Source organism: Emys orbicularis, chromosome 25 (genome assembly GCF_028017835.1).
Source record: "Emys orbicularis isolate rEmyOrb1 chromosome 25, rEmyOrb1.hap1, whole genome shotgun sequence".
In the NCBI taxonomy this organism is placed as follows: Eukaryota; Metazoa; Chordata; order Testudines; family Emydidae; genus Emys; species Emys orbicularis.
The window spans coordinates 5,026,039-5,048,121 of record NC_088707.1 but is presented as its reverse complement, the minus strand read 5'-3'; the positions used below and the strand labels follow the sequence as shown (position 1 = coordinate 5,048,121).

The 22,083-nt window shown below is 56.2% G+C and overlaps 1 protein-coding gene across 1 annotated transcript in view; it reads right to left on the bottom strand.

Annotated features, from left to right (window-relative positions):
* The window catches only part of GPR179 (G protein-coupled receptor 179), a 31,673-nt gene extending 18,734 nt beyond the window's left edge, over positions 1-12,939 (bottom strand). Inside the window, 2 exon segments of the mRNA XM_065422481.1 lie at positions 1,640-1,748; positions 12,071-12,939. Of these exon segments, the coding sequence (XP_065278553.1) occupies positions 1,640-1,748; positions 12,071-12,939 (978 nt within the window).
* Positions 12,940-22,083: the final 9,144 nt, after the last annotated feature.

The window sequence follows — 22,083 nt, the reverse complement described above, 5'->3', positions numbered from 1 at the left end:
TGTACTGGTGTTGTCTTCAGTGGGGGAGGAGGGGGTTGGGCGGGGTTAGAAAACTCTTGAAATCTGATTCGTCCTTAACAAACAACACTCAGCGGTTTGTATGGTCAGACATTAGCTAATGACCCCTGTGAGGGAGGAAAACATGCTTCTCCCCATTCTACAGATGGGGAAATCACCCGAAAGGCGAAGGGATGTGCTCGACACCACACAGCAAGCAAGTAGGGTTGCCAGCTCTCCAGGATTTTCCTGGCCTCTCCAGGAATTAAAGATTAATCTTGAATTGAAGATCACCTCCTGCGATGAAATCTCCAGGAATACGTCCAATCAGAATTGGCAACCCTACAAGCAAGTGCTTCACTTCTAGCTCAGAATTGCACTCAGGACTTCCTGCCTCCTAAGGGCAGACCTCTATGCACCCCTGCCTCTCCCAAAGAGACAGCATTGCCCGGTGGTTAGGGCTGTAGCCTGGAACACCAGAGACGTACGTGCGATTTTTTCCTCCAGGACAGACTTCCAGTGTGACTTTGGGCAAGTCTCTTAGGCCCAGGCCCTCGAAGCTATTCAGGGACCCAACTCCCATTGAAATCAAATAAACGCCTAATAATAATAAAAACCTAATACCTTTGAGGATCCGCCTCTTTGGCTCACTCTGTGCCTCAGTTTCCCCATCTGTACAATGGGGTTTTACCTGCCTCACTGGCGGGCTGTGAGGCTAACTATGTTGAAGAGTGTGAGGTGTTCAGATAGTAGGGTCATGGGTGGCAGATCGGTACCTAAAATAGACAGATCATTCTATTCCCATGGGGTCCCTTCTTGGGGGCGGGGGGTGGTGGTGATGCACTGAAGATGGCTCTGATTCCAGAAGCTTTTCAAACTGCCCGCTGCGTGCGGCTGGGAACTCTTTCCATAGGAGGGCATAGGAGCCAGCAGCTGGTCAGTGCAGGGTTGCGAGATCTGAATTCATGGGATAGGGGCGGTAGCTGCCATGGAGGGGGGTCGATGGTCTGTGAATGGAGATGGGTTCACGCAGCTCGGAGGGGGCCAGGTCACACACTGTCTCTCGTGGCGAAACAGAAACCAATGTGCGTACATGCAGATTTGCGCAGTAAACCTCACTGGCTGCGAGGCAGGGAGCGGCTAAGCTAAGCAGATGGGTCAGCAGGAGTGGGGATAATATTCAGCGGTGAAGGAGATCCTGTAATCAGAGCCTGGGCGTAGCGGAAACCAGGAGAGAGGAAGGACTCTGGAAAGAGGAGTGACGTTGCAAAGAAGGATAATGTCCTTTGGGGGTGGAGGGAAGGGAGATCTCAGGATTTGAACCGGAGCCCACTGAAGTCGGAGGGAGCTTTTCCGTTGGGTCGACTGAGCTTTGGATCAGGCCCTCCGGCCCAAGGAGAGGGCTTTCAGTCGCACTGGGGTTTGCCTGGGGAGCTGGAAACTCCCCTGTCCCCAGATCCCAGCTTGGGCTGTGGGAAAGTCTGGATCTGGACTGGGCCTTTGAGGCCCAGCTGCTCCTACACAGGGGCTTCCGCGAGGCAAGAACCCAAGAGCTGTCAGAGGCAGAGCGGGCGAACAAGGTGCGAAGTGGTGCCTGGCAGGGAGGCGTGTGGGCAGCACTAGGAACCCAGGCGCCGTTTACCTGTGTACTGTTGAGATCACACTGGTGCGTCTCGGTGAACCATCCCGGGCCGCTGGCGCACTGGTTTATGTCCACGTTCTGCAGCTTGACGTCCATCCTCACCACGCCCCTGGAAGAGAGGAGCAAGGGTCGGGTGCAGCAGGAGCTGGGAAGCTGAGCCGTAGGTTCCCCCTCTTGCGTCCCATGGGACCGGGCCGTAGCACTAAGGGTCCCCACAGCTGTTCTGGGGCCCAGGGCGGGAAAGGAGGCTGCCTTCCGCCTACGCCCCATGAATAACACCTGGACCGAGACTGTAAACTCAGGCTCTGCCCATGTGGTCTAATAGCCAGGACATTGGGCTTGGCCACACGGGCTCCCAGTGGCTCAGACATCTTGTTCTGCTTTCACTAAGGCCGTGGGAGGCCTGGGTTTTATTCTTGTCTCTGCCGCTAATGAGCTCCATGACCCCGTGGAAGTCATTTCCCCTCTCTCTGCCTCAGTTTACCCTTTTGCCCCTTGTCTGTCTCGTCTATTCAACCTGTGAGTGCTTTAGGACAGATGTCTCTTGTGAGTTTGTACAGCCCCTAGCGCAATGGGACTCAGATTTCCAGTGGCTACTCTCATAGCAATGTCAGGCTGGAAGGGACCTCGAGAGATCATCCAGTCCAACCCCCTGCACTGAGGCAGGACCAAGTGAACCTAGACTAGCGCTGACGAGTGTTTGTTTGACCTGCTCTTAAAAAACCAGCAATGACAGGGATTCCACAACCTCCCTTGAAAGCCTCACTTCACAGAGCTTAACGACCCTGAAAGGTAGAAAGTTTTTTGGCTGCAGATTAAGTTCATTAAATCTTGTCCTAACTCCAGTGGTCATGGAGAACAATGGATCCCTGTCCTCTTTGTAACAGCCCTTAACGTATTTGAAGAAAGTTACAGGTCCCCCCTCAGCCTTCTTTTCTCAAGCTTAAACACGCCTGTTTTTTTTAACCTTTTCTCATCGTTCAGGTTTTGATCACTTTTGTTGCTCTCCTCTGGGCTCCCTCCAATTTGTCCACATCTTTCCTGAAGTGGTGCCCAGAACTGGACGCACAATTCCAGCTGAGGCCTCACCAGCGCCGAGTAGAACGAGAGAATCACCACAGTTACCTCCCGTGTCTTACATACAAAGCTCCTGTGAATACACCCCGGGGTGATATTAGCCTTGTGCACCACTGCACGTAAATAACCATCGTATTTCAGCAGAATGCGACCTGCAAATTGCAAAACCAAAACCTGAGCTGGAAAGAAAGGTGTCCTCACTGGGTGAGCCCTGCCCCCAGGCAGGGGGACAGTGGCAGGCTGGGGACTTAAGTGGTGCTAACATATCACACTGGCTCTCTACCCAGAGCGAGGGAGGTGTAGCCACATGACAGGGAAGGTGGGGGAGTTACTCATCAAATGGGAGAACTAGGCCCCATTGGGGCAAATTCATAGAATATCAGGGTTGGAAGGGACCTCAGGAGGTCATCTAGTCCAACCCCCTGCTCAAAGCAGGGCCAATCCCCAGACAGATTTTTGCCTCAGATCTCTAAATGGCCCCCTCAAGGATTGAACTCATAACTCTGGGTTTAGCAGGCCAATGCGCAAACCACTGAGCTATCCCTCCCCTCAGTTAAGCCCGTTAGTCCTCTGACTTCCCCGCAGTTGCACTGGTGTGATTAAGAAGATAATTGGGCCTGGGAGCTATGGAGCTAAGGATCCTAGGCAAGGAGCCATCCAACGAAGGAGACGACAGAGAGCAAGGAAAAGGAAACAGACAAATTAGGGGGAGAAAGAGCGTGTGGCTGGATGCATGGGGTGAGGAGATAGAAAGACAGATGGATCTTGACTTGCATACGTTGATAGATAGATTAGATCTGCCTGTGCAGCTCCACTCAGGAACCATTCATTATTTAGAGTCAGGTTTTGACCCATTTTCCATGCACAGGATGACAGCCACTTCCCTTCCCTGTTGCATGTCTCTCTCCCTTGGCATTCTCCATCCAGAGACAGGGAGAGGCTTTTAATCAGCATGGATCCAGAAGCTGGCAGGGAAGGGGGAATCGCCCGCGCCAGGTGTTGCCTGGGGGGTTGTTTGTTTTGTAAACAAACCCCGATAGGCAGGACAAGCAGCGTGGGCTGCAGCAGGCCTGCCTCTACGGGCGGTGGGCCAGCTGGCTTTCTGGGCTCCCCCCGGCACGCTTCTGCCCTGGATGCAGGGAGATGAGATTTAGGGCTTACTGACTGCTCAGCCTGTGGGTGTGTCTTCGGCACAGCTGTTCTCGAGGCTGCACTGCCTGACACTGAGCGATCCAGGCAGTCACAACCACCTTTCTATTTATATCACCTGCCTTGGGTGGCAGCCAGAGGCATGGGGGTGAGGTCTTGGGGGGGTGGAGGGGGAAGGGAAGGGAGGTAGGAATACAGCCTGAATTAGGGCAACGTGCGGGTGAATCCCCCATCACCTCCCTAATCTGGCTGGCTGGACATATTACAGCATCTCCCACTAGTGCTGCACTAAGGTTGATCACCCTTTTAATTATAAACCCCATTTAAAAAAGAGTAGGGTTTCTTAAAGGAACACTGCCAGGTTTACCGCCTGATCCTGTAGTGAGCTCCGGGTGGGTGCTGGGGTCCCCTGCAGGCCTAAACGCCTAGATTTACGTTCCATAAAATCAATCCATCAAACAAAAACAAAATAAAATAAAAAACACCCCAGTCCTCCCCTCAACAAAAACCACAGACTTTTTAAGAAACTTAAAATCCATAGAAATGACCCATAGCCTTATGAGATGGACAGGTTAGGATGATTTAGCTAGATAGATAGATTAGATTAGATGATTAGATTAGATTAGATAGAAATTGACTATAAACCATAAGTGAAACTGACGTGTTTTCAGCACTTGCGTGATGGGCTCTAAAAGGTGAACACAGAGCATCAGTTCAGTGGTGGAAAGTGAGATTTGTAAAAGGTTTAATCATTTGAGGTATTTGCAGTAACTCAGGGAAGGACATTTCATAGAATCAGAGAAATGGAGGGCTGGAAGGGACCTCAAGAAGTCCTCCAGGCCAGCCCCCAGCGCTGAAGCAGGACCTAGACCATCCCTGACAGGGGTTTGTCCAGCCAGTTCTTAAAAACCTCCAGTGAATTCCACAACCTCCCTTGGAAGCCTGTTCCAGAGCTCAACTACTCGTATAGTTAGAAAGTTTTCCCTACCTGCAGGTTAAGCCCATTACTTCTTATCCTACCTCCAGTGGACATAGAATCATAGAATCATAGACTTTAAGGTCAGAAGGGACCATTATGATCATCTAGTCTGACCTCCTGCACAACGCAGGCCACAGAATCTCACCCACCCACTCCTGTATCAAACTCCTAACCTATGTCTGAGCTATTGAAGTCCTCAAATCGTGGTTTAAAGATTTCAAGGTGCACATTAGCTTTTTTCACGGCCATATCCAATTGGCAGCTCATAGTCATCCTGCGATCAACCAATACTCTGTTACTTCCAACTGATGCGTTCCCAGCTTATAACAAAAATTCTTGTTATTAATCCCTAAATGCATGATCTTGCACTTTTCACTATTAAATTTCATCCTATTACTATTACTCCAGTTTACAAGGTCATCCAGATCTTCCTGTATGATATCCCGGTCCTTCTCTGTATTAGCAATACCTCCCAGCTTTGTGTCATCCGCAAACTTTATTAGCACAGTCCCACTTTTTGTGCCAAGGTCATCAATAAAAAGATTAAATAAGATTGGTCCCAAAACCGATCCCTGAGGAACTCCACTAGTAACCTCCCTCCAGTCTGACAGTTCACCTTTCAGTACGACCCTTTGTAGTCCCCCCTTTAACCAGTTCCTTATCCGCCTTTCAATTTTCATATTGATCCCCATCTTTTCCAATTTAGCTAATAATTCCCCATGTGGAACCGTATCAAATGCCTTACTGAAATCGAGGTAAATTAGATCCACTGCATTTCCTTTGTCTAAAAAATCTGTTACCGTCTCAAAGAAGGAGATCAGGTTGGTTTGGCACGATCTACCTTTTATAAAACCATGTTGTATTTTGTCCCATGGAGAACAATTGATCACTGTCCTCTTTGCAACAGCCCTTTGCAACAGAAGACTGTTACCTGGTTCCCCCCCCCCCCCCCCCCCGCAGTCTTATTTTCTCAAGACTAAGGACTTTGGGGGTTTGGGGTTTTTTTAAATCTTGGGGGGAAATCCTGAAATATTTACTCAGGTGAAATTCACCTTTGGGAATTCTGCAGGAGATTTTTTTAAAGTATTGAGTAAAATCTGCCTATCTACCTTAGGGTTTTGTGTCATTGCCCATCACCATGGTATCGGAGCCCCTACGTTGGCAAGAGCAAAGTCCATAGTGCACTTTGTGAAGTCTCTGGCTCTTTTCCCTTCTGGGGTTATAAAGTCCTACTTGACATAAGAGCAGGGGGGCTGGAACAATGTTTACAGTGGGGGGGCTGAGAGCCATTGAACCAAACTGCAAACCCTGGATATGATGGACAGCAGGTGCAGCAGCCCCCCCAGCTCCAGCACCTATATATTTGGTCTTTAATGAGTGCCAAGTTGCTGCTGTGACCGTGGAAAAACTGTCGAATAATTGAGTAAAGAATTCAGGATTGAATGTCTTTTAATTGCTATTTGTTGTTTGTATCGGAGTAGGGCCTACGTGTCCCCATCAGGGATCAGGGCCCCAGTGTGCCTGGAGCTGTACACAGCTACAACCAAAAAATGGGCCTTGCCCCGAAAGGTTTATAATCGAAGTATGAAACGAAAGGCGACCAATGGATACTTTTGTCCCACTCAAGTCAATGGGGCTGCTCACGTACGTCAAACTAAGCACGTGCCGATGTGCTTTTGCTGGATCCAGAGAGCTCAGCACCTTGCAGGCTTGAGCTCTAATGCAGAAGCAAGGGGGAGGGACAACAAAGACAGCTCCATGTAAATCCCACATGGTTAAGGCTCTGGGTCTGTCTCCACTACAGTCAGAGAAGCGACGGCAGCACGCGTATCCCAGCTAGCTCTGATCTAGCGGAGCTCCGGTAAGTAGCAGTGAAGCAGGGGTAGCACGGGCTGTACAAACCCACATGGGACCACTGGGAATGTACTCGAGTGGTGAGCCCATGTTGCTGCAGCTTCACTGTTATTGTTACTGGAGCTGGCTAGATCCACAGCCACACCTCGGACTGCAGTGTAGACAGACCCTCTGCGTGATTCCAGGCGCAGTGGCTGGCTGAACCTCAGCGTTTGCCGGAGGTGGCGTTGTCTGAGGGAATTTCCTACTGGAAAATCCACCAGGAGCGCCTGCTGCTCACAACACTGTTAGAGCCACTCGGGGACTCCCAGCCTTCTCTCTGGGTGTCAGCACGAGGCTTATGCCCTATTTAAGTCAGGTTAGGACCAGTTACTTAAGAGCAGCTTGGATTGCAAGCTCTGTGGGACCGGGCCTGTCTTTTTGTTCTGGGATTGTACAGCGCCGAGCACAGTGCAGTGCTGGTCCAGGGCTGCTCGGCACAATAGTAATCATAGTAAACAAACAAACAAAGAGAGGTTAAGTGGGATTATTAAGTGGGGCATCAGCCCTGGGGCCCTCGGCACAGAGCTGAATTTTGCCCAGAAAGCGGGGGACAGAGAGAGTACTGTGCAGCTGTGTAGGACGGGTGGTTTAATGGATCGGGCACAGGACTGAGACTAGGTGCGCGTCCCGGTTCAGACACAGATGTCCTGTGTGACCTCGCTCAAGTCACTTTGGCCCAGGTCCTCAAAGGTGCCTAACTCCCATTGAAAGCAGGGCAGGGTTAGGGGTTCAATGGGAGTTGGGCGCCTAGGTACCTTCGAGGATCTGGGTCTTAATCTCTCTGTGCCTCAGTCCCCCCACCTGCAAAGTGGCCAGGAGACGTCCCCACCTCCCCGGGATGCTGCGAGGCTGAAATCAATCAGTTCCCGTGAGGGGCTAGGGTGAGGGCAGATAAGCACCTAGGAAGAGCTGCAGGCTGAGAAGCAGAACTAAGAGGCTGGCTGGGAGGGCTTCCTTGCCCCGTCCCCCCCCCCGGCCCTCTGAGAACGAGGCCCACGGGAACCTCTCTGCAGAGAACTGACCCGAAGGGAGGTGGTTCTGCAGGAGGGGATGGTAGGGCCTTATCCCAGCACAAAGGGCTTCCCGTATGGCCATTTCCGCCAAGAGGCCCCAGCGGTGTTCCCCGTTACAGGGCTCTCAAACAGTGACAGATCTTCAACAGACCTGGAAGTGATCAGAATTCAGGCGGGGTTTTTATATGTATGTGAAAGGAAACGCTCATTTAGCTAACACAATTAGGAGAACTAATTCAGGCCATTGTAGTGCCCAATAGACCAGCCATGAGCATGCAAATGAGGACCAGCACCCATCAAATTATTATTTATATTACAACAGTCGAGATCAGGGCCCCATTGTGCTAGGTGCTGTACGGCCATGCAGCGAGAGACAGACCCTGCCCTGAAGAACGTACAAGCTAAATAGACAAGGTAGGAGGGGAAACTGAGGCACAGAGCAGGGACGTGACTGGCTCGAGGTCACCCAGCAGGTCAGTGGCACAGAATGAAGGTCTCCTGATTCCCTAGTCTGCTGCTCCACCCATTAGACCATGCTGCCTGTTCCCAACAGGGACTCTGCCCCTTGAATCAAGGAGGAAAGTCAGTCCAACGTGGAGTTGGGAAACCAGGGAGAAAGAGAGTGGTGGGGAGGGAGGGACGAGTCAGGGAGTTATTAAGGGAATGTGTCAGCGGCACAGGCCACACTGAGCAGCGACTAGGGATTCGGCAACGCACGAAGGACACGTGGGACATGTCGTGAAATACAGGGGAGGTGAGGAAATAAACCAAGGGGTGGGCTGGGCAGGAGGAGGTGTTGAATTGGGTCTGGTTTGTGCAGATAGCTGCCCAGGCAGCCAAGGCAGGGTCTGAAATCCTCTAAGATTGAACCTCATTGACCGTAAAACTGAAACAACTGCCGTGTCGCTGCTGCTGGCTGTGTCCGACTGACCCTGCAGCTGGAATAAAACCGAAGCTCGACGGGCCTGATCGCCGTCCAGAGAGCAACATGAACGTGCTGTGTATGAGCGCTAGACGGATGGATTAGCTGGATGATGCTGGAAAGGGGCTGACTGTGTATTTATTCAGCTGTTGTCCAGGTTCTGAGAAGTATTAAAGCTCCACCAGGGAAGCCATTTTCCTTTTATTTTTTTTCAATGGGGCTAACTTCAACAATTCACGTTTCCCTAGTGAGAGGCGTCTGCTGGTAGAAACATTGGCTGTGCATTTCCAGCCATGGGGAGGGTTGTTTTTGTTTTTTGTTACGGTGCTAAGAATACTTGTCTGGCGGTTGTGTGTGTGTTTGTGAGACTGTGTGTGTATCAGTGCGTGTGTATCTGAGTGTGTGTGGTCCTGAGTATGTAGGTGACTCTGCGTGTGTGGGATTGGGTGTGACTCTGAGTCCATGGGGGTGTGACTGTGTGGGATTGTGTGCGTGTGACTGTGTATGTATACGAGTGCGTGTGCCTGTACCCTGCGATTTATACAAAAGGCACTGCCGGTGACACAACATGGTGGTACCTCTGTAGCAGGGCATGACTTTATAGGAGCTGAAACTGACACATATGGCCCTAGGTGACCAGAAACAAGCAGGAGGGCATGACGTATGCTCAGATCAGACTTATTCGCCTGCATAAACTCATGGCCAGGGGGTGCCAAGACACAGAGTAAAGGACCACCTGTTGTCTCTGTTTTCTGTAAGCAGGAAAACAGCTGTCAATAGAAGGGAGGGCTCCAGACGGCACCAGCCTCAGAAAACAAATAGAAGGAGATACATGCCTCCATCAGCACCCTAGTCTTTGGCTAGAGGGTAATATTGCTTCTCACTTCCGAGCCACTAAGGCAGGACCAGAGAGCAGAATCACCTGTAGGGGACACGCCCCAAGAAAAGATGAAACCAATCTTTTGATTGACTTGATCACAGTCTATAAGTACCTACGGGGGGAAACAAACATTTCATAATGGGCTCTTCAATCTAGCAGAGGAAGGACTAACGGAATCCAATGGCTGGAAGTTGAAGCTAGACAAATTCAGGCTGGAAATTTAATAGTAAGAGACATTAACCATCAGATTTACCAATTTACCAAGGGTTGTGGTGGATTCGCCATCCATGACCATTTTAAAATCAAGACGGGTGTTTTTCTAAAAGATCCCCTCTAGGAATTATTTGGGGAAAGTTCTCTGGCCCTGTGTTATGCAGGAGGTCAGACTGGATGATCACAATGGGCCCTGCTGGCCTTAGGACGTCTGACTCCAGTTCCCAGCTCTGGATGTAGCTCCAATCTTCTTCTCTCTCTAATGGGCTGAACTAGATTCCAGCCACCCCAAATAGGGGGGGTTTCAGCTCCAAATCCTCAGTGACCCAGAGTTTGGGGAGGTCCTCAGATTTGACCCACCGGAGCTGAGAATTTGGACGCAACTCTGGATTGGAACTTTTGGTTTGGGCTCCAGGTTGGGAATCGCTAGAAGGAAACGCGTAAATCCCATTTCTGGATGGATATCCTAGAGAATAGGCTCTGACTGGGACCTGTAGAAGGTTAACCTCTGAGCCCTGGTAAAGCATTGGCAATGTTCTGGTCTTATCACCCAGCGTTCTGGTCCTGCACCTTCTCTTGTGAGCCTAGGTTTACCGTCCCTTCGCACCGGCATAGATCAACCCCCTTTAGCATCATCGTTCCAGAAACACCTCGGTATCAAACAGAGTCCAGAGCTGGCCCTATAAACCATAGCTGGGTAGGAGGAGAGCCACTATGGTCCAGTGGGGGAAACGCTAGACTGGGATCCAGGTAAATCCCAGTGTTGCCTCTGACCTACTGTTTGTCTTTGCGCTTCTATAGTCCCCTCTCTGGCTTGTCTCGCCTGCCCTCCCTCCCGTTGGCCAAGCCACTGTTTGGCTCCTTGGTCCGGGTCACGGCATGGAAAGACAGGGGCTTGCTGGGGGGAATCCATTTTGGCTTGTAATAGGGCCGATCGCCCAGCCCACGCCAGCGAGGCAGCGTTCACCCTTTGCTGCCCCTGTGCTGCTCCTCTCCCTGCTCTGACACGGTCCCCGATGGATCTGGAATGTTGGGATGCGAACAGGGAGGTCGGAGGCCCCCTCCCATTTCAGTCGGTCCCTGGCCACTCTGGGGGGCCGAAAATAGCTTCTCCCCTCCCCCTACATGTTTCCCTGCAAAGGACGCCCGTGGGGAGCCTGGGAGGAAGGACGGGGATGCCAAGGGTCGCACGGGGACTTGGCACCGAGCGCCGGAGCTGCTCGCTGGAAGCTTGTAACCCCCAGACGTGGAGCAGAACCGAATGCGTAGGATGCCTGGAGTCTGGCAGGAGCGTTGGGGTTCCCTGTGATCAGAGAGAGCCGCGGCAGGAAAGGAGGGCTGAGGCCAAGGGGGGGTGAAAGGGCTCCCCCCACTCCCAATCCATCGGCGACCCATCCATCATGGCGTACCTCAAACCCCCCTTTGCAATAACCACCCGGAGCCAGGTTCGTTCAGGGCCCAGCCATGGATTGGCTGGCCAGGGCTGTGGCTTGGGGGTCTGCTGGGGTCACCCCACCTGAATACACAATGACAATGTCAGCTGGCGTCCGGCCTGTCTTCCAGCAGAGTCCAGGGCACTGGAAAACCCAGGGAAGGGGGGAGGAAAGATGTGGTGGAGACCCAGAGGTGTGTACATGGGGGCCCTGCAGGTCCGCACCCAGAGCGATGGACGAGAGGGGGTCCCCAGAGCTCCGTCCCAGGCTGACGGGCACCTCTGCAGCTCTGTGCCAAAGTGTAGGTGGGGTGGAGAAATTCCCGCAGCTCTGCGCCTCTGAGCGTGTCAGTGGCAGGGATCCCGAGCGTGAGGGATGGGGGAACCGTGCAGCGCTGCATCCCAGGGGTGTGTTAGGTGGGGGATCCCCCTGTTTTGCACCCCAGGGTGGGGTATGATAAGTGGGGGATCCCCAGCTCTGCACATGGGGGTGGGGTATTTTAGGTCAGGGGCTCCCTCGCTCGGTACCCTGGGGTGGGGTATATTAGGTGGGGTATCCCCAGCTTGGTACCCTGGGCTGGGGTATGTTAGGTGGGGGGAATCCCCCAGTTTGGCACCCCAGGAGGTACGTTAGGTGGGGGGGTGTTCCCCAGCTCTGCACTCTTTAGTGCGGGGGTGGAGGGAATCCCTCCAAGTCTGCAGCCCAGGGAAGTGAGAAGAGAATCTGCCCCACCCCCGGCGGCGGGCTGGAGGGGAGGGGGAATGCAGTGCTCTGAACGCTCCTTCCCAAGCACCCCCTACCCTCATCCTCATGCACCTCCCCCCCACAGGCATCCCCCCACCACCACCCCCGGCATTGCCCCCACTCACTTGAACTCGGGGGTCAGGTCCGGCTTCAGCCCGTAGAAGGAGGAGGACAGGGTCACCATCCAGCTGGGCAGGAACTGGCTGTCCTGGCACTCCAGGAAGGGCGGCGACCACTTGACGTGGCTGGCGTCCATCACGTAGCTGTCGCCCCGGTTCCACTTGGGGGTGTCCAGGCTCTTGAGGTCGTTGCAGAGGACCCGCTTGTGCAGGAAGAGGCCCCGCTGCTGGGCCTGCAGGCTGTTGAACCACTGGTTTTCCCAGCTCAGGTTCCGCAGGCTCTCGGAAGAGGCCGACAGGTCCTGCAGCAGGATCTCGTTGTTCTCCTTGGTGGCCTGGAGCATCAGCTGGGGTTTGGAAGACGCCGGGTGGGCGTCGAAGGTCAGCACGGCCCGGTAGACCTGGGGATCCCCTTCGACGACGCTCCGGACCAGGGCATGGTACCACTCCACGTCCTCCTTGACGCTCGACTCCCTGATGTCATTGGTCTGGAAGATCATGTTGAGGAAGTTGGTGGCGTGGGTCAGGGTCTCGGTGGCCCCCCGCAGGGCGGAGCGCAGGCCCGGCGGGGGACTGGAGGCCCTGCCCCCGTCCCGCACCTCGAAGCGGCGGCTGCAGTTGGCTTGGGAGAGCCTCAGCGCATCCCCCGAGTACAGGAAAGTCAAGGCTGCCGCAGCACCCTCCAGGTCCATCTTCTCCAGGTCGGGGGTCGGCACCCAAGTGGAAGCTGAGGAAGAGGACAACGACGGGGTCCATTCCTTCGCCTTGGGCGTCCTGGCCTTGGGGGGAGGCGACCTCTGGGGCTGGAAGATCCCCGCGCCCCACACAAGCTCCATCTGGAAGCCCCAGAGCAGAGGCCACAGCCAGACCCCCATGGCTGGGTAAAGGATCAAAAGAGCCGAGACCCCGCCGCCCTGCAGCCGGCAGGGCTCATCTCAGCAGCGGTGGCAGCAGAAGCCGGCGGGGGGAAGAAGCCTCCCCCCCCGCGGACAAGTGGTGGTGCATCGGGAGAGCCGGGGACCCTTAGGCGGAGGAGGAGGCGGAACAAAGCGGTGACGGGCTCATTGCTAAGAGAAGCAGCGCCGGCGTGCATTTATGCCGGCCCAAGTGCCCTCTGCAGCTCCTGAAATAGGCAGGACTCTCTCTCAATTGCTCTTTTTTTTTTTTGGTCCCCCCTCCCCTTTGCTGGCGATGGAACGGACGTCACCGGCTCCAAAATCTGTACATCTGTCGGCACTGCCCTCTCCGCCACCCCTCCCCGGTCGCTCGTCCACGCCTGGACCTAATGCGAAGGCTTTTAAATCGCTGCAGATCCTCCCCCGCTCCCCCCGCCCCGCCGCACACGCCCAGAGCGGCTCGCTGCCCACTAATGCTCCCAATGGAGAAATCCACCCGGGGCCGGAGGCTGGGGATGATTGAAGGCGACTCTCCCTCCTGCTTTAGTTCCATTAGGGAGATCTGGGGCTGGCTGTGATGCAAGCAGATCCTCGATGGCTTCCATGGCAACGGAGCCTGAAAATGTTTCGCTCCCACCCCGCTTCCCCATTCAGCAGCTTCGCCAAGGCCAGGCTGGGCATTGATAAGGTCACCGACTGCTGTTTGCATCACACCGCTACGTGTCAGTAACCCTTTCGGCGCCGCCTTCCCCGGGTCGGGTGACCAGACAGCAAGTGTGAAAAATCAGGACAGGGAGTGGGGGGTAATAGGAGCCTATATAAGAAAAAGACCCCCAAATCGGGACTGTCCCTATAAAATCGGGACATCTGGTCACCCTAGCCCCGGGCCAGGCCGGGCTGGGTGGGGGTTCAGCCAGTCTGTGCTGCTCACAAGCCCAATGTCACCATGCGGCGTGTGTGTGATGGGCAGCGTGTCGGAGGGATGGGGGGAGCAGACGAAAAGGGGGAGTGAGGCAGAGAGAATGAAAAAGGGAAGGAGACCCAGAAAGCGCGAGCGAGAGACGATCCGGGCAGGAGAGAGCCAGAGCCGGGGGGGGGGGGAGGGCTGGGACTCAGGGTGTAGGCTTTGGTTCAACACCCCCACTGTACACATTGCTCCAAGGGCACTGGCCAGAGGGAGAGGTGGGGGGCTGGGAGCGGCCTCTCCTCCCCTCCTGCAGATGAGAGTTTCTGCCTCGACTGCCTGTTAACGCACACGCACGGCTGCTGGGAGTGGGGCATGAGCTGGGAGGCCCCTACAGGCTGAGCCCCTTGCAGACAGTGGCTATTTATGAACCAGGAGGAGGCAGGTAACCCTCCCACCCGGGGCCAGAGACCCGGGACGGTGTAACACTCCCACCCAAGGCCAGAGACCTGGGACGATGTAACCCTCCCACCCGGGGCCAGAGATCTCGGGACGGTGTAACCCTCCCACCCGGGGCCAGAGATCCCGGGACGGTGTAACCCTCCCACCTGGGGCCAGAGAGTGGGACGATGTAACCCTCCCACCCGGGGCCAGAGATCCTGGGACGGTGTAACCCTCCCACCCGGGGCCAGAGATCCTGGGACGGTGTAACCCTCCCACCCGGGGCCAGAGACCGGGACGGTGTAGACCTCCCACCTGGGGCCAGAGAGTGGGACGGTGTAACCCTCCCACCCAGGGCCAGAGATCTCGGTACGGTGTAACCCTCCCACCCGGGGTCAGAGATCCTGTGACGGTGTAACCCTCCCACCCGGAGCCAGAGAGTGGGATGGTGTAACCCTCCCTCCCGGGGCCAGAGATCCCGGGATGGTGTAACCCTCCCACCCGGGGCCAGAGACCGGGACGGTGTAACCCTCCCACCCAGGGCCAGAGATCCCGGGACGGTGTAACCCTCCCACCCGGGGCCAGAGATCCTGGGACAGTGTAGACCTCCCACCTGGGGCCAGAGATCCTGGGACGGTGTAACCCTCCCACCTGGGGCCAGAGAGTGGGACAGTGTAACCCTCCCACCTGGGGCCAGAGATCCCGGGACGGTGTAACCCTCCCACCTGGGGCCAGAGAGTGGGACGGTGTAACCCTCCCACCCGGGGCCAGAGACCCGGGACAGTGTAGACCTCCCACCCGGGGCCAGAGATCCCGGGATGGTGTAACCCTCCCACCCAAGGCCAGAGAGTGGGATGATGTAACCTTCCCACCCGGGGCCAGAGATCCCGGGACGGTGTAACCCTCCCACCCGGGGCCAGAGACCCGGGACGGTGTATCCCTCCCACCTGGGGCCAGAGACCGGGACGGTGTAACCCTCCCACCCAAGGCCAGAGACCCGGGACGGTGTAACCCTCCCACCTGGGGTCCCGGGATCAGAGTCCCAGGGCGAAGGGGCCGGCCGTGAATCTGCAGCCACTTGATTTAGGCTAGAGGCAGGTGGCAAACCCCTGTTGTGGCCACCCCTCTGCTTGTGGAGAGGGAGCCTGATTCTCTTCCCGCTCAGCCCGCTGCAGTGACTCCATCCAATGGGGTGAATGGAGGAGGAGGGCGTTGGTGTGGCTGGAGCTGAGCTCAAAGCCCTGGGCAGCCGGGGTGGTTGTGCTGACGGTTCAGAGCGAGAGACGTGCTGGACCCCCCGAGCAGGGGGAAAGCGGAGGCTGCTGCCTTTTGATTTAGGCTTAAACAGAATCTCTCTCGCCCGGGGATGGTTCCGCTCGGCCAGTGCCACAGCCCACAGTACTGGTGGCTCCTGCTTCCTCCTCTCCATCTAACCCTGGGTCCTGATCTGCCGCCTAGCTAGCCCGTTCCCCGTTGTGAAGGCGGGGAAACTGAGGCGCAATGTGACTTGCCGCAGGTCCCACAGAGAGTCAGGAAGAGGACCCAGATCCCCTGAAGCGTGGCCGTGAGCTGCAGCGGCTAGCCCGTGCGGCCAGCTCCCGCTGCCGCCTCCCCATCAGCACACCGAGGGTGGCGCTGTCATGTCACGTCGAGTCATTCAGCCGGGCCGGCCCGTTTATCAGCCAGGCCCTCGGCTCTGTGGAAAAGGACCTTTGCTGCAGTCTCGCGAGCGCTGACTGACGCTCCCGGCTTTAACACCTCGATGGTGGCCCCCTGCACTTGAACCTGTCCGGCCAATAGACTTCACCCGGGGGGCTCCTGCATGCAGCTAATGGCATTTGGCTTCCCTGCAACGAGCAAGGAGGGAAACCGGGCCCAAGGCGGCGGATCGGCAGCAGCGACAAAGCTGGAGAGAGTGTCTAGGGCTTTCTCCGTGGCGAGGGCCTGCAGGCTCGGCCCCGGGCCTGTCACGACGATGCTTTTGCCCAGTGGGCTCCGGAGCGCTTGCCAGGGCGTGATCCCCAAGCCACGGAGCAGCACCAATCCCACTGGAGTCAGGCTGACAGGGAGGAGGACTGGGACTGGCACCGGCCACCCACGGCCTGGTGTGGGGGGGACCGGCTTAGGTGGGAATGTGCAAACTATTCCCTATAGAGCCTCCTTAGCGGAAGCCCAGCTGTGTCCATAAGCAGCTCGCTTAGTGCCGGCTGCTGGGTCAGGCCCAGAGAGTGTTGAACTGAAGGGTGATGGGGCGTCTGGGGAGAAAGTCTTTCAGCTTGGCTGCTTGCCCACCGGCCCTGCTCCCCCCACCTCCGATCTCATCAAAAGCCGTGGAAGAGCAAATGCACCAGGATGTCCCACGCAGCAGGTTCCCTGGGGAAGGATGCGCCTGAACCCCCACAAGCTCCAAAGGCTTTATGACCTGGCGGGAGACGGCTGAACATCCCCCACAAGAGGACTCCCCCGACCCACCCACCCACACTGCAAGGTTTCACCTTGCCCAGCCGCTTGGCTTTGTGTCACCAGAGGGCGCTGTGACATCACAGCAATCCCCTTTCCCATTAACTCTACAGGCCCATAGTTCATTCCTGCCCCAAGTGTCCAGTTCTCAGCCCTTCGCCTCACCTGCATGCGCTGTGGGGGCCCCCAGCAGGGACGGGCTGGCGTGCGCAGCCAGAAAGCCCGCGCTGTGCCCTGGGGCAGGCATGCCCAGGTGAACATTAAAATAGCAAAGGGGTCGGTGCCATGGGGGAGTGACAGAAACCACGATGGAATCACTCGGCTTCTGATGAAGCAGGGGAGAGACCTTGGCCCTAGAAACCCTCTCTGGAGAACACCTCCCCGTCCCCCGGATTCACAGGGCAATTACTAGCTATATCGCAATACAGCCTAGAAGGCCCCACCTGAGATCAGGCCCCATGGTGCTGGGCCTGGCACAGACACATGGTAAGAGACAGGGCCCACCCGGAAGAGCTGGCGGTCTAAACAGACAAGGGGCAGGAGCAATGGAGTATTATGGTCTCCGTTTTACAGATGGGGAAACTGAGGCACAGAGCAAATAAGGGTGAGATTTTTCGAGCACCCACAGCCAGGGCCAGATGTTCGAGAACAGCTCATTTCTTAATAGTCTGAGCAATTCTGAAAGATCTGGCCCCGCACAACTTGTCTATGGTCACGTGGGGGAGCCAGGAAGCAAACCCAGATCCTAGCTACAACCCAGATCCTAGCTACAATGAGGCTTTCCCTTCTGCAGCAAAGCACTGGCCCCTGGGTGCTCTCGAAGCACTCTGCACACAGGAATGCAGCCGCCCAGCCCCCTCGAGGGGCAGGTCAGCCCCGTGTCTTACAGAGACACCCCAGGCACAGAGGGGTTACCTGACTTGCGAGATCACAGTGCAGGCTTGGTCCTGACGGTGCAGGGGCAGAGTGTGGCCCACAGGCCTGCAAGTTACAAAGTGATGGGGAGCCCAGGGACCCTGGCGATGCTGCCTCGAAGCAGGAGAGAGGCCTAAGAGGGGAGCAAGTAGCTACGCGCCTCCTCAGCACAAAGAAGATGCTGCGTCTCCCTTGTCTATGTCTGGTGCCTAGCTCCTGCTCACGTGGACTGAGCAGTCTGTCCTGCTTGGCACCCTGAGAGGGCTGCTGGATCTAGGCGCGTATCTGTAATAATGCCACGTGCACGGTCGGGAGCCCTTTTCCATGGAGTCAGGGTCCCAGGTGGGAAACAGACACGCCCCAGGCTGCTAACTGAATCCGCACTTCTCCCTGCGTGATGTGGCATGGTGCCCCTTTGCACGCTCATAGGGAAGCAGGGAGCGGGAAGCACGGCCTAGTGGTTAAAGCTCGGGTGTGTACGTCCAGCGAGCTGGGCTGCGTGACCTTGGGCAAGTCTTCACCCTCCCACCCTGGGCTTCAGTTTCCCCGTCTGTGAAATGGGGATCATGTTCCTGACCGACGTGGCCTGCCCCGGGAGATTAAAGTTTGCAATCAGAGCAGAACATTTGTCCGGAGGGAGCTGATCCAACCCTGAAAAATCCAGTGTCATGTATCATAGGGAGGCCTTGGAAAATGTCTCCCTAGTTGCTTTTGCTGCTGTTTCATGCCCTCCTTCACTGGTATCCTCAGAGAATTGCCCTTAATCCTTCTCCCGGAAACGCGACTGGGCTGAAACGGCCACTTTCGAGTGCCAACCCTAAGCCAGCCGGGCGGTCAGTGGCGCTGCTGGGTCTAACTTCTCCCATCATTTAAAGGGATCTGGGATGCTGAGAGCAGCTGCGTGTCTCCTCCCCCCGCGCTCAGCTTAACTCTCTCTGAATGCAGCTCTTGCCTTCTGGTCACTTCACTCAAATCACATGTAATGATGTGAAAGTGAATTGCTTTCTCCATTCCATTGCCCCAGCTCCAAGGCTGGGCTGTGCTTTGGTTTTCCATTCAGCCCCTTTTCTGTAAAGTTCCATATTGTTACCTCCAACTCCCTGCTTTGCAGCAGCGGCGTCACCTTAGCGCATCTTTTGCAGCGAACTGTGGCGGGCTGTAATTCACCGGGACCTGCCCTTTTACTCTTCGCTGGATGTCACGTGCAACCTGCTTCCTACGGAGCACACACAAGTGGTTTCGCATTGTGGAAGAGGCAGCTAGTGCTGCTCGGGTCAATAGCAGGCTTTGAACCTCCTACCTTCAGCACTAAAAGCATGCCTCTGTTGCTGAGCTAAAGGAATATCTCAGGTTATTACAGTCTCATAACTGCCTTACCCCTCGCAGGAGACCACTCCCAATTTGTATTGTGGTAGCACCTAGCAGCAAGGCCTTGCACTGTGCCATGCTTACCGCCTTAGACAAGCGGTCCCCAAACTTTCCCCCTTGCACCCCCCTTACCTGGTCCGCACTCCCCCTCTCCCAAGAGCCGTGGTCAGGAGCCAGGGCCAGGAGAAAGGCTGGAGCCCCAGTTGGGAGCTGGGGCCATGAGCGGAGCCCCGGCCGGGAACTGGGAGTGGGGCCGCGGGTGGGGCTGGGAGCCGTGGCTGGGGCCGGGAGCCAGGGACGGTGGCTGGGAGCGGGCCCGCGGTTGGGATCAGGAACTGGGGGCCGCGTCCGGGAGCGGGGCCGCAGTCGGGGCTGGGGCCAGGGGTGGGGTTGTGGTCAGGGCCGGGGCCAGGAGTGAGCTGGGGGCAGAGCGGTGCTGGGTGGTGCTCCCTCCCTGCCCACCGTGGGGGCTTGCCCAGGCCCTGCCGCACCCCCCCCAAACATTCCTCCACGCCCCCCTGGGGGGTACCCCCCACAGTTTGGGAACTACTGCCTTAGACCCGCTCATCACGCCCCGCAAAGAGGAGCCTGATCTCTAGCGCCTCCTTCTGACTCAGTGCAAGTCAGTGAGGGAGCCTTGTCCTGCACTCTCTGCAGAGGGGCAGCAGTGGGAAGGAGATGGGGCCAGGCTGCAGATTTGGGCTCTGAATTTAGCTGTCCCCGCGGGTCGGGTTGGGGTCTGAGGTTCTGGTTCTAGAGGAAATGGTTGGTTTCTAGAGGACCCCTGCTCACATCACCCCAAAATACTGTGCCATGGTGCAGCGAAAGGGGGTGAATTCTTGCGAATCAAACCCTGACGGGGTACTCCGGTGGCTTGGCCCTGCCAGCGCCAGGGCTAACGTTAGCCCGTGGTCGGTTTCCTCCTTTACGTAGCTCAGTTTGGATCTCCAGATGTTGTGTTTTGCAAGCGCTCAGGGCCCCTCCCACACACAGGGGCCAAGAAACAAGGCTCATCCCTTGCTTAAAAAACCTAAAACAACTTTTTTGTGTGCTTAGTAAAGCCAGCTTTTAACTCCCTCCCCTGCGCAGGGGGCAGGCAGCGTGGGGCGGTGGGAGGGAGTAGGCTGAGGTGTTGGGGATGGGGGTGGGGTGGCAGAGCGGAGGAAATGAAAATGGGTGGAAGAAACAGTGTGGACCCAAGGTAAAAACCGTGAAAGGAGAAAAGAGCCCAGCAGACTTGGAAATGCCCCTGGGAAGCCTGGTGGGCTCCAGAACGTGGCAGCAGCTTGTTGGTAGCACCCAGAGGCCCAAGCTAAGATCAAGGCTAATGGTGCTGTACAAACACATTGCGAAGGCCGACCCCGTCCCACAGCCTAATCGGAGGAGGCACAGAGAAGCGAAGCCCTTGAGCCAAGCTCACACACATTGGCCAATGGCAGAGCTGAGACTAGACCCCAAGACCCCGAGTTTAAGAGCAGTGTCCTACCCACTAGGTCACACTGCCTTTCTAGCACTTGCTCCATTGAGATGTGAAGGGGCTGAACCTCTGCTGGACTTGTAAGTGCTTGACGAACGCTCCTCTTTTCAGCCGCAGCATTTGGGGCTCCGAGTCAGGAACTAGCCCTGGTGAGGAGCAGATGGGATCGAGGAGCAATGTTACTGGTCCCAAATAAGGATCTTAAAGAATGCTTTGGGAGGGATGGGGGCAGCAAGGGGGCCTAGGGTTATAGAGCCGAGAGGGAGCTGGGGGTTTGGAGGCAGCTGTGACGGGATATGGAGAGAATGGTGAGCTAGTCCAAGTGAAGATAACAAGGGCCATAGTGGGTCAGACCAATGGTCCAGCCAGCCCACTATCCTGTCTCTGACAAGTGGCCAGTGCCAGATGCTTCAAAGGGAATGAACAACACAGGGCAATTTTGTGATCCATCCCCTGTCGTCCAGCCCCAGCTTCTGGCAGTTGGAGGTTTAGGGACACCCAGAGCATGGGGTTGTGTCCCTGACCATCTTAGCTAATAGCCACTGATGGGCCTGTCCCCCATGAACTTACCTAATTCTTTTTTGAATCCAGTTATATTTTTGGTGTGAGCAGGGATGAGAGAGAGGAATGGACAGCGGGGGAGATTTAAGCCCTGATCCTGCAAATGGATCATCAGTGACTGAGGATGCATTGAGCTGCCTGTGCAGAACGACTTACAATACTGGGGGCCTAAGACCACAGACGGGTGGAGAAGGTGGTTGATGGAAAAGGAAACATAACGGGGCAATCAGAGGAGACCAGTCAGTGTAGGGTGACCAGATGTCCCAATTTTATAGGGACAGTCCTGATATTTGAGGCTTATATAGGCGTCTATTACCCCCTACCCCTTGTCCCGATTTTTCACACTTGCTGTCTGGTGACCCTAGGTCAGTGTCACATCAGGCCATAATTGGCATCTAGTTAACATGGCTTGAGTTGAAGGCAACAAGGCTGCAAATGCTGCGTGTGTGTGTGTGTGCGCGCGCTCATGTACCACAATGATGGGCTGGATAGGGGAAATCAGAGGGCAGGCTAAGCCCCACCCCACAGACAGCGCCAGGAGGAAGGGTAGGGGGAGCATAGGGCTGATTGTGGGGCAGAGACTCAGGAGGGGCGGGGCTTATGATAGAAGGGGTGGGGCCTATCGGAGACAGGGCGGAGCAACACTAGGCTGGAATAGGGGTGTGGCCTAGGGGAGGGGGCGAGGCCTATCGGAGTCGGGGCTGACGTAGGGCGAGTTACGTAGATAAGGGGTGGGGCCTAGGGAGGTCGGAGCTAACGTCGCTCGAGGGACGCAGGTGAGGGGTGGGGCCTAAGGCGGGGGGCGGGGCCTGCAGCGGGGCCGGCGGCAGCGAACGGGGCGAGGGGGCGTGGCCGGCGGCGGAAGTGAGGGGGCGTGGCCGGCGGCAGTTTCCCCCCCCCCGCTGAGGGAGAGGGAAGGAAGCGGCGGCGGGTCCCGGGGGCTGCGGGGGGGGAAGGCCCGGGCGGGCGAGGCGCCGCCCCGAGCCGGGCTGGAGGG